The sequence below is a fragment of the Electrophorus electricus genome, chromosome 14, assembly GCF_013358815.1.
Source record: "Electrophorus electricus isolate fEleEle1 chromosome 14, fEleEle1.pri, whole genome shotgun sequence".
In the NCBI taxonomy this organism is placed as follows: domain Eukaryota; kingdom Metazoa; phylum Chordata; class Actinopteri; order Gymnotiformes; family Gymnotidae; genus Electrophorus; species Electrophorus electricus.
The window spans coordinates 9,471,542-9,487,401 of NC_049548.1; the positions used below are offsets into that span (position 1 = coordinate 9,471,542).

The 15,860-nt window shown below is 39.1% G+C and overlaps 1 protein-coding gene across 2 annotated transcripts; it reads right to left on the reverse strand.

The window, feature by feature from the left end:
* Window positions 1–934: 934 nt before the first annotated feature.
* zfp36l2 (zinc finger protein 36, C3H type-like 2) lies at window positions 935–3,871 on the reverse strand. 2 transcript variants are annotated; one of them, XM_027002703.2, is made up of 2 exons: window positions 3,633–3,871; window positions 935–3,444 (listed from the first exon to the last, which is right to left on the reverse strand). In XM_027002703.2, exons 1-2 carry the CDS (start codon window positions 3,681–3,683, stop codon window positions 2,302–2,304), a joined length of 1,194 nt encoding a protein of 397 aa, XP_026858504.1. In that variant the 5' UTR covers window positions 3,684–3,871; the 3' UTR covers window positions 935–2,301. The 2 variants fall into 2 exon arrangements, with proteins under 2 accessions (XP_026858504.1, XP_026858503.1); XM_027002702.2 differs by having other exon boundaries at window positions 935–3,447.
* Window positions 3,872–15,860: the final 11,989 nt, after the last annotated feature.

Consider the following 15,860-nt stretch of genomic DNA (forward strand, 5'->3'; position numbering starts at 1 on the left):
TATAGGAAAAAAATCTACATAGCCAAAGCTAAAATATGGCCCTGTCATTTAAACCGACATTAGATGTAACACTAGTGTGGAAGTAGTTAAAAAAACAACAAAACCCCCCAAAAAACTGAAGAACAGTTCTGTTCCCAGGGGTCCCTAATCAGAGAACAGAGTAGGTTTCCTGCTATTGTAATGCTGGTCCATTAAGGGCTGACAGCCACTTTTCCCCCACATACACATCTGCACATGTGCAAACATACATATGCCCTAACACACTCAAACACACTTCTGCGCTTTCAAATATAGTCTTACACAGCCTTAAAGCAAACATTTGTGAAAGTATACATCTACACATAGACACTGGCATCATTGTAAATCCTTAGGCTTGCACAAAGTAAAACAGCCATCAGACATTTTTTGGTTACAAATATTTGACAACATTCTTATCTTTGACCAGACTAAACCCCCAGTTCTTATAATCTGGATGCTTTCCTAATTGCTTTCCTTTGTGATGAACTGACTCTAGGAACTTACTTTCCAGAGCTAGACTTAAGGTATGAATGCTTTCTTTCTGTTGTATTCTCACTAGATAGTCAAAGAAAGTATGCATTTGATATTTTTATATAACATTCAAGGCCACAACTACAAGAAATGTAATAAACTATATTTCATTGGCTTGGTTAATTAATTTAAAAACAATAAAATAAAGTGATTATGACTACCCCCCACTGCTTGCCATTCAAAGTGGACCAGTACGGCTTTCTCTCCGTTTTGAAAGTTTACCAATCTCAGTGAAACTGAAAGAAAAGGCAGGAAGACCGAGAACAGTGACAATCATTTAGTCACAACGCAGAAAGCTCTGCTGAGCAGGATTCAAATAAGCTCTCCCAACACTAAACCACACCTCTTTTGTCTTCTTAAAGAAATACTCGACTACACATTTTCCTCGAAAATGTATCTTTATTAGAATATCCTTGTAAAATATTCAAAGTACAAATTTATTTCCCACACAAAGGCCACATATACAATCCCTTATAACTGAAGCTGACTTTTCATTACATTCAAAAGTTCTTCCTTCCAATCTAAGTAGTCCAACTGATATCTAACTCTATTATACAACATACTTTCAAAGTAATTCCCCGACCAGCAAGTTTGGAGATCTACATGTCAAAGTCAAAAGCCAAACAGTAGACCTACATATTTTTATTACAAGGAATGGTGTTCAAAATGATCTAATAAAGTAATGAGCAAAACTGAAGGGAAAAGCTTTAAAATGGTCTAAAATCAACATATTTTGATCTAACTAAACAAAAGCTACATTCAACTGAATTTTCTTGACATATGCACTAAACCAAAATGCTTAATTAGATTGGTCTACAATATGTGAGATTGTTTACACCATAGGCGTATATTAGAAAGTTAACATCAGGATAAGGGACTGCTACATTCTCTGGCACTTGACTGAAATAGTGCAACTATGTGCAAAAAGGTTTTTTCTTGTCTCTTTACCCCTCTCTCTTTTTGGTTGTCCATGTTGTTGCTATTCTCAAAACACAAGTGATGGTTCCAACTGTGAAATGCTAGTTCATATATTATACAATAAAAGGACAGTACATTCTATACAAACCAAATGCCCAGAGATCCTCTGCCCTCACCCCTCACAAAAAACCAGATGCTCCCACTCTAACACATGTAGTAAACAAAACTGAAATAAATAGTATACAATTTATAAATTATTTACTTATTTACAGCAAAATACTCAAAATATAACAAAAAAATATATTATTGTGAGGAAAAAAAAAAACAAGTGTTTCCAGATTAACAATGGAGATCATAATTTAAAAAAGGAATACAGTTGTATTGCTTTAGACTTGATAAATATCATATGGACTTGATTTATCCACAAAGGCTATACTTTTCACATGACAATAAATAAGTTAAATAGATTTCATAGCATGTTGCAAAATGCAATGATACCACTTAAAACGCATCTGCAGTGACATTCCATCACCAGCTTGAGGGCCCATCACAATGGCTGTTCTTTCTTACTTACACCACATCGTGGCACTGTGAAACATTTATAGAAGCTGGAATAAGTTTTCCCTAGCTATTTTATTGGCCAAACAAGAGCCCTTGAGTATATCTATATAAAGGCACCTTCTTGTTAATTTGTTGGTATTAAAAAACAAAAACAAAATCCAAAATATTAATGTGACCTCCTTGACCACACACCCTTTGAAATCCCAACAGAATAATAATAATAATAATAATAATAATAATAATAATAATAATAATAATAATAATAATAATAATTCAGTCGTCTGAAATCGACAGCCTGCTGAAGATTGGCAAACGTCTGTTGGAATCCAGGTTTGGTGACTCCGAACCACTGATTGTGCCAGACGAGCAGCAGGACCCACTCACGAAGCTCTCCGGATCGGAGAGAGATTCCAATGGGCTTGGAGGCGAATCAAATACCGGCGACTCGGAGAAAGGGCGCATGGATGGTAAATGGCTCATTTTGAACGGAGGCGATGGGGGACCGGTACTAGGCTGAATGTTGCTGTACAAGGCACCAGAGTTAAAAGCACTTTGGGCTTGGGGGATCAAAGGGGCAAGAAAAGCCTTAAGATCTTGCTCGGGAAAGCTAAAGGCACTCAGACACGAGCTAGGAGTAAGCGCGTCCTCGAAAAAAGTTAGAGAACAGGTGGGCGGTGGTGGTGTACGTGATACGGGGCTCTCAGTCATAGCAGCCTCTGTCTCGTGGGAGCTGGAGAACCCCGAGAAGCTCAGGCTGTGGTGCAACTTTGGTCTTTCCCTTTGAGCAAGAAATGGATTCGACTCCTTTTCCGCCAAGACTCCAATTTCCCGTTTAAGTCTCATTTGTCCTTGTGGGGTTACATTGTTTGTCACGGCTCTACGTTCGTCCACGTTATGAATGAAGTGACAGCGGGGGCCATAAGGGCAGAAACCAATAGTGTGGAATGTGCGGCATGGCTCGGTCTTGTACTTAGGATGGCGGGAAAGATTCCTCAATTCGTGATATCCATGGGCAAACTGACATTTTTCCCCATATTTACATGAGCCATTTTCTTCAAATGGCCTACAGAGTTCGGTTTTGTAACGAGTGGAATTAATCTGTGAACCCGGCTTCGGCTGAAATATTTCCTGAAGTTGCTGGCTACGTTCTCCAGTCTCACTAAACGCTCGACTGCGAAATTTATTTTCCTTATTCATATATGCTGGTGTGGGATTCTCCTTGCTGTTGTTACATTGCGAAGAGACCTGGAACTTGCTACCACTGATGGAGTCCATGTGGCTGGCAGAGTTGCTCCGGAAATAGCCGGTCGCGTTAGACCTGTTATTGTTTGTATTGGAAGTTGCGAGTGGTATCCCTATAGTTCTCTTGTCCAGCATGTTGTTGAGGTGGATTGCATTAGAGCTTTGTGTTTTCTCCTGCTGAAAAAGAAAGCAGTTTAGTTGAATCAGTTGTATATAGTAATTTGCTACAATATATATGATTCTGAAATAAGTTATTTATTTTACTCACGCTCAAGTTACAGCGTTTATATAGTTACAGCGAATATATATATATACGGATTTGATATATAAAAATTGAATCTTTTTTTTTTTTTTTTACTTACCCTGTAAAACAGGTCAAAGTCGTAAATGGAAGACAGTACTGAAGCAGACATTTTCTTCAGTGAGTTCCAGCTCAAAAAGATTTGATGGACCAAGTAGGATCCTTATGCGAAATAGAATGTCCACGGCTGATCTACTCCTTTCAGGTAAATTCAAATAACCAAGCCAAAAGCCTGCCTTGCTGTTCTTTCTGTTTAGTGGCGGGATAGCTTCGGATTTAGGGAGTGTCGTGTACTGGCGAGGTTTGCACATGTGTATAAATGCCTTGCTGCTGCGCGAGGGGTGGCGCTTGCGAAGTTTTTTGCCTTGGAGCTCCGTTGGGTTTTTTAACTCCCACATTGCGTCAGCATACTATCCTTGAGTTTGCTGCTGTTCCATGTCAGTCACCGCGTGCAAACAAATCTAAGGTGCTTTGATTTCTGATTTCTTTTAATATAAGCAACTTCAGAAAAGTAAACGTAAAACTATTAGAATGATTATTTTGGTAACGAAACAAAAAATATGGAGCATGTACTATACACGTTGCCACTACATCTTACACTCTTATATGAACACAATTCTTATGTCATAACATGATGTTCACTCTTATACGTTTTTGTCTTTTTTGTGTGTGCCGTTATAATATAAAATATATAGAGTAATAAAGTTTGGCAACACTTAACTGTGGCGTTTACGTATTCGGAAAATAACGCAGGCTGACAGCGCCTCCTAACGCATCTTCGTGTAAGGAATAATCGTAAAGATTGCAGTGTTCATTCAGTTTGAACTATAAAATAGATTTCATTTAGTTTTTGCTTGTTTTAGACTGTTAGCTAATTCTAAATCCAAAATCCAAACAATACATAATTGCATGAAATGCAAAAATTAAGGCTATGGGTTGTCTCCCTTACTGTTCACCCACTCACTAATTGTACAGTTTATGAATTCACCAATGCAACAATGTGTTACATAAATATAGTTGAATCAAAAGCAGGGCACATCTCTTTTAATGTTTAAAAGTCCCCCAAAGTGCAAACAATCAAGTTAACTCTATCACTGCCTCTATTCCTCCCCATCCTTGTTCTGAGCACCACTGGTGGTGCAGGAGTGAGAAAGAGTGAGAAGCTCTTTCTGTCCACAGCATGACTCCTCATGGGGGTCACAGCATAAGTGAAGTGAGAATTGCTCGGTTCAGGCTCTATTTGTAGGATAGACCGCACTGCCATCCCATCTGTAGGACGTTTGGCATCTCAGGTTATGTAATGTGTTGCATCAGATGCAAGGGGCTGTCTCACATTGCATGATTCATCTCCTGATATAAGCCAAGGATTAGCTCCTCAACAGAGGGACAAACAGAGGCAAATGAGTGGCTAGGCAAATAAACAGTTTCATAACAAAGCAGAAAGTGACAGAACACAAATCACACAGGATGCATGGGTTGGCTGCAAACCCTCAATTTGGTGTTTTAAATTACACTGTAAGACGGGTTACTTTTTTGTATATATAGTTAAAAAAAAGATTTGCAGGCCAAAGACCTGGCATGGTTCATAGACAGCCATATTAAACCACCCCCTTCAAAACAAGAAATCTCTCAAACAAAACTTTATCCACAGCAACCACTCATCCATTACACAGACTGCGCTTTTCGCTGAGATGCTCTGATCATTCCAAAACATTACATCATTGCTCAGAGAGGGAACATCGCTAGTATAGCCAGCGAGGCTGCCAAGACGTCTGTACAGCACTGCACACTGGCTGCTTTGTGATGTCCACAGAAGGTTTCCAAGGCGACCGTTTGGTATAGAGGGCATCCCACAAAGGAAGGGCCTTTTCCGCTCACTGTGAAGCATGCTAATGCTCAGTACACTTTCTTTCTGCATTTCCCTGAAGAGCCGCAGCATATTCACACACGTCCACAGCACAACAATCCTGAACAGCTGTGACCTTTAACCTTGTGAGACCTTGCATTCTCTTATGAGGACACAGCAGTGCGAATATAACCTGGCTGTGCTCATACAATCACTTCGTTTTTTTTGCCACATCAGCTATTTACTGTTAGAAGCCACTGCTCAGTTTCCATAGTTGTAAGGTACCACAAGTTTCAGACAACAAGGAGAAATTAAAGCGCAAAAAATAGCGCCGTCTGGAACGGGAGGTAAAGTTGTGTTTTCTGGTGAGATATGTTCCATGTAGCTGAATCTGTGTGACATGTAGCTCAGTGGCCTAATTTTATTTGTCTTCTAAAGATTTTGTCCTTTACAATCTCTTACATACAGGGGTTAGAAATGTTCAGACTAGATCTACACATCATCTGTGCAACAGAGCCATGGCTCTTCTCTCTCTTTTCTTCCTCCTTGCTCCCTGTGCGCACCTATTGTACTGCTGCCCCACTGAACACCTGCAGCACAGTGGCTCCCTTTATACTGGTTAAAGCTATATAAGTTAGTAAGTGAGCTGGTTGTAAATCTGAGCAATGAGCCAATATTTCTGCGGAGCTGTCTTCCCAGGCAGCAGGCAGCAGTGCGTCCAGAAGCCCCGTTTGAGGTCTGCTCTGCTTGTTTATGTACGGTTACACCCAGAGCTGAATTTAACCCCAGCTACCATCTGCTGCAGCACCCAGGCCTCTGCCCAGCGCATGAGACTGGTTTGGGTCGGTTTGCGCCGCACACCGGCTACAGAACCCGACTCGCCACGCTGGGTTATAATCGTCAGAGGCGTCTCCTCTGTGGGGATTTTAGTTTTTAGTTAGGCTTTTCTTTTCTTTTTTTAATATGTTGTAACTTAAGGGTCAAGTAAGGTGTGCCTCAGTGTAACTCTAGGATACTGTGTTGTGAATGTTGTGTGCGGTGTTTTTAGCTAGAGTTAAGCAAGCTAGTTAGGCTTTGCCTTAAGCAAAGCTAGCAAACGTGACACGCACATTCAGATAACCAATGTAGCATTAGCTTTTCGGGAGGTGTGTACAGTGTTATTATGCAGAAACAAAACCATGTTTCTAATCCCTGCTTATGATGTTTCAGTCTGTTCTTGTTTATCGTTTACACACAGAGTTGTGAGTAAAGGCCACGGTGTTCCTCTCTGTGCTCAGTGCCACAGAGCTGGGTCAAAGGCTGGGTATTCTGAGCTGCAGAATGCCCTGTTGGCCTAGCCGCAGCCAGGAAGCCTTTCATTAGTGCAACCGAGGGAGGTGCCCTGGACACCCCCACCGAGGACACCGCCACACCCCTGAGTGTGTCCTGCTCTTTAGCTCTCTGTACAGAAGTGTTTGGTGACATGATGTGAAGAAATACAGAACAAAAATTTCCCCAATGTAAATATAGACAGAAGGAATTTTGTAAATAGGTTGAATTTGAGATATGACTTTTGATAAAATATAACATAGCTAGCAAATGTGACACTGAAATAGTAAACATTAAAAAAAATAAAATAAAAAACTGTTTAGGTAATAAAATGTAAAAAGACACAAAAGTGCTTTGAATGTTATAAAAGAATGTTAACTTCAGATAAGTGAACAGAGGAACTAAAAGTGGAAGCACTCTGCCCCCTACTGCTATACTGCCGTTTCTGGGGGAATTTTCCTTTTAAGATTCGAAGTCAAAATACTCTACATTAAATGTTTCCCATGGAAATAAATAACTGTAAACTATTGATAATTGTAATTTGTAATTCTAACTGTAAACTATTGATAAGTGTAACTTGTAATTCTAACTGTAAACTATTGATAACAGAAATAATAAGCCAGAAAAAGTGGCAGAAAGACCAATCATGGTAGTTCCATTATGTTAATACTGTGGATGAGAGTGCATTTATCAAATATTGAATAGTTATAATTCTTATACATTATGGCATAGATCCTTTTAAGCATGTGGGGAATCTCTACCACCATGAAATAATTTACATAATGTACTGTAATGACACAGAACTAAACATATTTTAGTGAAAAGAGTGAGACACCTTGAAAAACACTCTAAAAGTAAAAAGAAACGTAAAAAGATTCAGCGTTATCAATGAGCTGAGTACTAGGATAAGGCTGAAAAGAATTATGGGGTGCACATGCAATTTATTTGTAATCACACACAGGACTCTGTTAGACAAGCAAGTTCCAGTTCTTCCAATTCCTGCCCTACTCATTTTTGCTGCAAACATAAAACTATTCATTAGCTAATTAGCAAACCCTTTATGAGTACAAAACAGTGTGTGCCTCTAATATCTATCCAGGAATTAAAGTGCAAAGCAAAAGCTATAGCTATTAGTTTGTCATACAAAGCAGTATTGCAGTCTAGGGTTGTCACGAGACTCCCCCCCCCCCCCCCCCAAGTCACATGGTATGGCCTGCCACGTGTAGGGGGGGGTTCACCGTCATTTGTAGCCACGTCCTCTGTGATTTCACACACCTGCACGGGGTTACCGTCTTGTGTCTATTTAAACCTCTGCTAGTGTGTACATCATTTTTGGTCATTGTTTGCTGAAGTCTGTTAAAACGTTTGTGTAGCCTGTGTTCAGTTAAATGTATAGTCATGTCCGTCGTTAATGTTGTGTGAGAGTGCCGTTGTTATAGTATGTGTTCCATGTTAATAAATGTACTTCACTGTCGAGGAAGTCTGTACGTCCTGTTCCACGCCCATCGGCACTCGGGCCAGCGGCAACGTTACAGGCTTAAAAAGAAAAGGCTGCCATTTTAAGTACTTCCTAACCTTAACTTATGCCAGAACGGCAGTGATCTGCAGCCACAACATAAAACATAAAACATTCATTTGTAGCCTCAAGGCTGCTGAGTGGGTATGTTGGCTGGGCCCCCTGACAGACACTGGAAGGTGTCAGTACGTTGGCTCAGACCTTCATATGGATACTGAAAGGTGTGAGTATGTTGTCTCGGCCCCCAAACAGACAATAGAAATGAAAAGCTGTCTTATGCTTGAATAGCCCCCACGCCACGAATTCACACAGCCTGGCAGAGTGAACTTTGACCCTTGCATGCACCTAAGTCGTAGTGACACAAGCGACCTGGTGTGGCAGGGCAGAGCTGGCTGGTGGAGAGGCCGCACAAAGGACAGCGAGATGCACCTGCCAAAGAGAGACACCAGTTATTATTGCTCTTAGTGAATATACATGGCCTCGAGTAGGGAGATTATGGTAAGAAGACTAGAGGTGTGTGTGTGTGTGTGTGTGTGTGTGTGTGTGGGTGTGTGTGTGTGTGTGTGTGTGTGTGTGTGTGTGTGGGTGGGTGGGTGTGTGTGTGTGTGAACTATGTTGTCAGGTTATTCCTTTGCACTGCAGCACTGCAAACAGGCTGCAGCACTGTTCTCTGCCTTGGTACCCATTACCCATTTCCTTATCCCTCTAATGTTTGCTCTCACGAGCAGCTGTCATTGTGTGGTAGATCAGGGTTTGGGTGTGACAAAAGAACAATGCCAGCAAAGCACTGTTTAGAACTGAGTCCAGCCAGATAAAAAGTGTCCAGCAGGTAGGGGCATGGTGCTAGACACACACATGCACACTGGGAGGAGCCTAGGAGAAGAAGGTCATGCTATGACATACATAGCATGTATTTTTGTACATATCATTCAGGTTTGGCAAAAGTCTGGCAAGACTACTGAGTTTTAGACAACTGATTATGAAAAAGTCTGCTTTTAAGGTGTTTAAAAAAATCTGCATGTTTTGGTAGTTATAATGTTCTGATAAATTGATAAAGGAGCTCTCTAGAGCATTTGACCAACCAATTTAAGTTAAAAAAAAAATCAAGGCTTATAAAACTTTTTGTATTTGTATAAGACTGTGGCACATGTGGCATAATTTGAACACAATGGGTGTGGCTAATTTTTCTGAAATGCCATTTTATATGTTTTAGAGGCCTTGGTGAGTGAAAGAAAGAGTCTGGATATATTTATTCAACAAATCCCTGGGGGTCTGAGTGCGGAGCCTATGGAAGGAGATCAGCGCAATCAGAGGAACAAATAATTTTCCCCCTTTGTCACTCTGATCCTAATTAGAACCATATATTTGTTGTAAAATTGCATGTTGTATAAAAAATATTATTTTTATAATGATTTAGACTCTGAAGATTATTTGAAAATCAATTTTGAGACAACTGCATGAAAATTCTAGAACTAGTGTATTGCATACAAATAGCAATGGCAGAAAACCGACAAGATTTATTGTAAAAACTTGAATAATCAAGTGGAATACATGATTTGAATCCAAGTACATGTCTATAAACAGTATAAGACATGTTCTTCATATTGTCCTCAGCATTAGCACCTCCTATTGGCCAAATGTTATAATATTTTATAGGCTGGTGCAAAGTGCAGCCTTGTACAGACAGGTGAATGTTTCATGTTATGGCCAGTGTTATGCCTGTCAAATGCTCACTGAAAGCTGATGTCATTTATCAAGTCATCCTTAGGAATCTAAACTAATTGGCCCACAGGATCAGCATGCAAAATTATTTGATCAGACCAGCGGTTGCCAAAACAAAAGCAATTATCTGCAAATTATAGCACCCAGTAATAAAAAAGATCTGCCAATTTAGTCCACTACCTCAAAATGAGTCATGATCTTTCAAATTTCATAAAAATGTACAAAGCTGTTTACAATGAAATTACAGCTGTTTAAGTAAATGAAGGTCCACTCAGGGTGTCACTGTTGGTCTCTCCTATCACCCATGTTCCATGGTTTCCTGTCTTGTTTTGTTTTGGTTCCATTCTGTATATTCGTTTTCTCTGCCCCTCGTTTGGTTTTCTACACCTGTTCCTCATTTCTAGTCTTGTTAAGGTAATGTATTTAAACCCTGTCTTGTTCCTTGTGTCTTTGCTGTCCATTGTATGCATGTAAGTAGGTTCCTTGGATGTTTTTGAAAGCCCGTATCTGTATGTAAGTTTGTACTCCATGCCTTTGCTTTTCATTCTAGCCGCTGTTTTTGTTTTTAGTTGTTCATGTAACCTAGCCCTTGTTCTCATGATGTATCCTCGTGCTCTCCGCATTGGCTCAACGACCCTGGACTACCCTAACAACTGTAACTCTGGATTTGCCCCTCGCTCTTCTCCACACATGCGTCTCTCCACACATCCGCCTCCGCCTCTTCTCCACACATCCGCCTCCTTACCACTCAGTGTTACACAGGGACTGTTGATTTGAGTATCACAGGCATATTAATTGATGCCACCAATTGACACCAATTTCATGCAGATAAGGTGAAAACGAGTTTGCAAAAATAGATAATGCAAAATTAGCACAAAAACAATAAAAACAACAACAAAATGGAAAACAATAATAGTAGAAATGATGGGTAGGGCCTAGAGGAATTCAGAAGATGTCTACATGCTTTGACGCTTAATGATGCACATAAAAAATGAAGTGAGCTCATCAATGCACACCAACATGCAGTTTCATCCTCTCTTCCAAGAGCACACATGATTTTCTAGGGCTTTAAATCTCAGTCAAACTTGCTCTGTTCTTTATTTTTAATACAGAGTCTCAAAAGATTAAGCTCCCCGCAGAACTGAGCATCAGTAGCTGCTCTTTATCCTTATCAGTGCCGTAGGCTACGGTCAGACGTCGCTCCACACACAAAAAAAATCCAGCTCTGAATTAATACTCACAATAATTCCCTGCAATCCTGAGAAAATCTCACCATGCTGGCAAATTGCTGGACCGTGGCATTCCCCTGGGCTTTGGAAGGAATCAGCAATTTCTTTATTCAGGCCAAAAGCCTCAGTGTTGCAGCATGTTACTGCATTCTTAGAGAATCTGTACAAATTAACAGAGAACAGAACCATGTGATATCACACATTACCCCTCTGTGTACAACAGTCCTGCCTACTTACAAAGGGACTGAAATTACATAGCATGACATGTTAACAGAATAGCCTAACACCATACCCAAGTAAATTTATTGTTACATATCTAAAATGTGACTCAAGTAGAAGTCACCTATCAAAAAATGTTTGAGTCTGAGAAAAAAGTCTCAGGAAAAAAGGCCTTGTGAAGCAGTAGTAATACATTCTTAACCTAAACAATATTTATATTTAGCATAGGAACTGAAGCTTTTTATATAACACTTGCTAAAAAAAGAAAAGAAAATCTCTAAAGTGAGAGATATGACTGCTAGCACAACAGTTACCAACATAAAAAAAAATTAAAGACAAAAACATTTTACTATACACAATTACTGTAACTGAATGATAATGACTAAAATACCTTGCACTTTGACAGACAAGCACAAACATATAAACACAATGTTGAACTCACAATGTCACAGTCATTTCAGATAGAAGCAATAGTTCACTTATTCACTCTCTTGACAGGTCTACTCATTGAGTATGTATGCTTTCCCTGTTTAATATCTAGTGTAAATGTTTTGTAACAATCTAAAAAATATTTAATAATATTTAATAAGTTTTTTTTTTACATTTAGGTTTGTTAAACAAAATAATTGAAATGTAAAAAAAATGTAATTGGTTAAAACTAAAATTAAAAAGTTTAATTAACTAGGAACGTTAGTTACCTTGATACCTCAGTCATGGAGGAAACTAGAATAAGAGAAAGTTTCTATACCTTCTACAAAAACACAGTAGATAAAGCAATGAGCTGATCCTTTTGGAATGTTGTTTAATATTGATAGCTATGTTTATGTCCCAGGCGCTTTCTAAAACACGATATTATTTTGTGCATTCAGTGCTTACCACTTGCTACAAAGATCAGTGGCGGCTTGTACCACGTAATACACGGAAATGCGAGTGGCCCCAGAGTTTAGAGAGCCCCCTGCTGGCCACAAACGGTTGGCTGAAAAAACGAAATCAAAGAGATACCGTAAAACGCTAATCAGAACTCTTGAAAGCAACCATAAACTGGTAATAATATAATGACAATAATGAAAATGAATTGAGAAAAAGATATTTTAATTTTCTCTTTATATTTGTCACAAATGACTTGTGCTTCTATGTTAACTTAAATGGCAAATGTAGCCATTTCATTTTAGTTTTCATTCTTGTAGGATGTTTGTGCACATATATGAAAAAAGAAATGGCAAATGTGGTTTTTCATATTCATTTAATTGCTTTAATTAAAATATTATTTTTTGCTGCATTTACCTCCAATATTTGCTCTAGGTGTAATGAAACTGAATGGATGCTGCTAGTTACCATCCACCCCATTTCAATTATTTCTGCAAGCAGCCTCACTAGGCTTCTGAGAAAAACTTCCTAAGCCCTGCCAAAGTGCATTGCTATCTCTTCTTGTGATATTACTGTTAAAGTTTGGAACCCAATATTTGTATTTCTACTGCTTTCTAAAAGTGCATCTCAAGCATAATTCCATGTTGGAATGAGTGTGTGTGTGCACAGGAACATTGTGGTGCATGTAAGCTGGAAGAGAACAGGCAGTAATCATTTGACCTAAATGTGTGTGTGTGTGTGTGTGTGTGTGTGTGTGTGTGTGTGTGTGTGTGTGTGTGTGTGTGTGTTTCCTGATCTGAAGGAAGTGGAAATAAGGGAGTGGCTTTTTGTCTCATCCACGCCATGACACAATCAGAGCCCTGGATTAAAGAGCATCCAGATCCGTTTTGCGGCTTAGCGCTAGTAAACAAGTAGGATCAGGTCCCAGATTTAAGAACATGTTCCACTTGCACTTTATACTTTGGTCAAAGAAGATTAGTCATGACAATTTGTCATTTGTATCAAAAGCCATTTTATAAGAGGATAATACCGCCAATGTATTTTTATATCAGAGACTGAGATGTTCTCATGAGGAACAATTCAGTAAAGGTTTGAGAAGTCAGAAGGATGAGAATGATGAGAAATGAGGATCATGGGAATTCGTGGCACTTTACAAATTAAAGTGGAGAGAATTAAGCAAGCTTAAAGAGCCCTGTTATTGCCTGCTCTTTCAAAGAATTTCTCAGGACAGTAAGGAATCATCCAGTTTTAGTTACTTCAGTCCATCTTTTTACAAGACAAATAAGTAGCTCACAAGGACCTACTCATATACACACAGACTGCTATGAGATATACAGCACCCTGAAGGACACACTGCTTAATTTGAAAGAACTAAACGATGGTGTGTGGGCGGGACACTGTTAAATCTCTTTGAATGGTAAGAGTGGCTTTTAAGTGTGCTTCACCATGTCCTGAAACAGCTATGCTATCTTGTCTTGTAATTATAGTGTCTGATCGATGAAGACAGAACTATTCTGGTATGGCATGTGCATAAAAATAAGACAGATTTGAGAGAGATATTTATCCATCTTTCCCAATATCTCAGAAAGATTTTTTAAATCTAAATGAGCAGGAAGTGACATCCGATAAGCTTTTTGTTAATAATTCTAAACTTAATCAGACATTAAAGAGGAGTACAAAAATGACAATGATGATCATATTTCAGTAAGAATAAGATGGCCACAGTAATCTTTGACACAATGAGGATGTAATCCCAGAAGTAGCATATTATCTGTAAGAGTAACACACACATGATGTAAAAGCCATGTTTTAAGTTACTAATAACAAAGATAAGTAACAAGGATAAACAAAGCCTCATATATGCATTTCTATAGTAGTCAAGTGATACAAAATCTGTTTTTATGAAACTACTGAACCATCTACTAACCATGTATAAACCAGAATATAAAAGTAAATAGCCTAGTTTATGCATTAATTATATCTGTTATCCAGAATATATTTAACGTAAAGGAAGAAGGGTTTCCATTGCTCCTGTCTACTCTAGAGAAAGTTTGAAATGTTTGACTTTGCTGACTTTTCAGGGAAATGGAACATAGCCCAGGAAGTGATAAAAGCTGCCTTTTATTCAGTTAGGATATTAAAGTTATCAGGCAGACTGACAAAATTTAAAAATACATGTTTAATTTTGAAACCTTGACCTGTTCAGACTTGAGAGACTAACGAGAGACACAGGGATGTTTCTAAAAAGGAAGGATCCTATGCTAACTAGGCAAGTGTTTTCAAATGTGTGAATATACAGTATAAATTCTGTTTTTGCTTAGGTGTGTTTGTATTTGAGGGAATTCCTATGAAGCCAAGACAATCAATGAATGATCATAGAATGACCAAAGTTAATTTGCATACTGCTATGATAGGAACTGTTTACATTTGTGAGCGTCTCATCCTCTTACTCATGGCTATTATGCAAATGAAGTGTAGCCACTCAGACCAATGAGAGAGGGTGGGGGGGGGGGGTCATCTGGGTTGTTCTGGCTTTCCAAGGACCCTCTCCCCCTTTGTTCAGAGCCAGACAGAATTTACGTCTCTCGTAATAATCATCTTATAGGAAGGTCCTGGGGAAAGCAGAGCCTAGCAAACAGGTGGAGCACAGACCTGGGGATTTAAGGGATTGTGCAGATGGAGTATGCAGAATTTCATGGAAATCAACACAGACAGCCATCTTAGCTGAGATGCAGCAGTCAATAGTGTGCCAGGCTGTCATTTTAGGTGGCTGAAATGTGGGTGGAAAGAGAATGGCTACTGTGACCATCAATCTGTTGATGGGCGTAGTGCTGAGCACCCAGCAAGCCTTGGAAGTGTGCATCTCAGAGCCTGAGCACACCAACCTGCACACACATACACATGACACGTGTAAAATGAACCTTTTCATGCCATGTGCAGAGACATTACTAAAACCACTGCTATTGCACAGTAGTAACAAGTTTCAGTTTGCTTTCAGCAATCAAAGGGACATTCTCCAAACATAAGTTACCAAAGTAGAATGTTGTGATGATGATCATGCGAGATGTGCCAAAACTGGTTTAACACTGACTAAATCTGGGTCAAATGTGACTCATGAGAACTACAAAAGATTTGCTTATTTGTTTCCAAGCATAGACTTTTTTACTGATCTCAGCACCAGATACAAACCAATCTTCTGAACTCATTTTCTGAACATGTTTAAATTGGCTAAAACTGATAACTGATTCTCCCCCCAGATGAGCGCATCTTGCCAGATGCAAAATTATTCCATTATAATAATTACTTTGGGGCTACAATGAACAATATATTTATATCAGGGATTTAACAAAAACTGTTCTATGCTATCCTGTAGCAAGAAATATCCTCTGGCAGATACCCACACTGCGACCCAAAATATCATTTTAAAACAACAGAATGTATTAAATTTAGAATTTTAATGTGGGCTGAATTTAATTAACTTTAAGATCAGCTAAATGACAGTAAGCATATGACAGCCCATCCATTTGTACAGGCCTCTGTTTCAAACAAGAGCTATTAATCTTTTTTAAGGCCCTTATCTCC

What these genes read in the sequence shown, in the direction of transcription:
- zfp36l2 (XM_027002702.2), bottom strand. Translation starts at nt 3,683, where the DNA reads ATGTCTGCTTCAGTACTGTCTTCCATTTACGACTTTGACCTGTTTTAC. An exon ending in ACTTTGACCTGTTTTACAGG is followed by an intron (nt 3,448 to 3,632) that starts GTAAGTAAAAAA and finishes TTTCTTTTTCAG; the next exon opens with CAGGAGAAAACACAAAGCTC.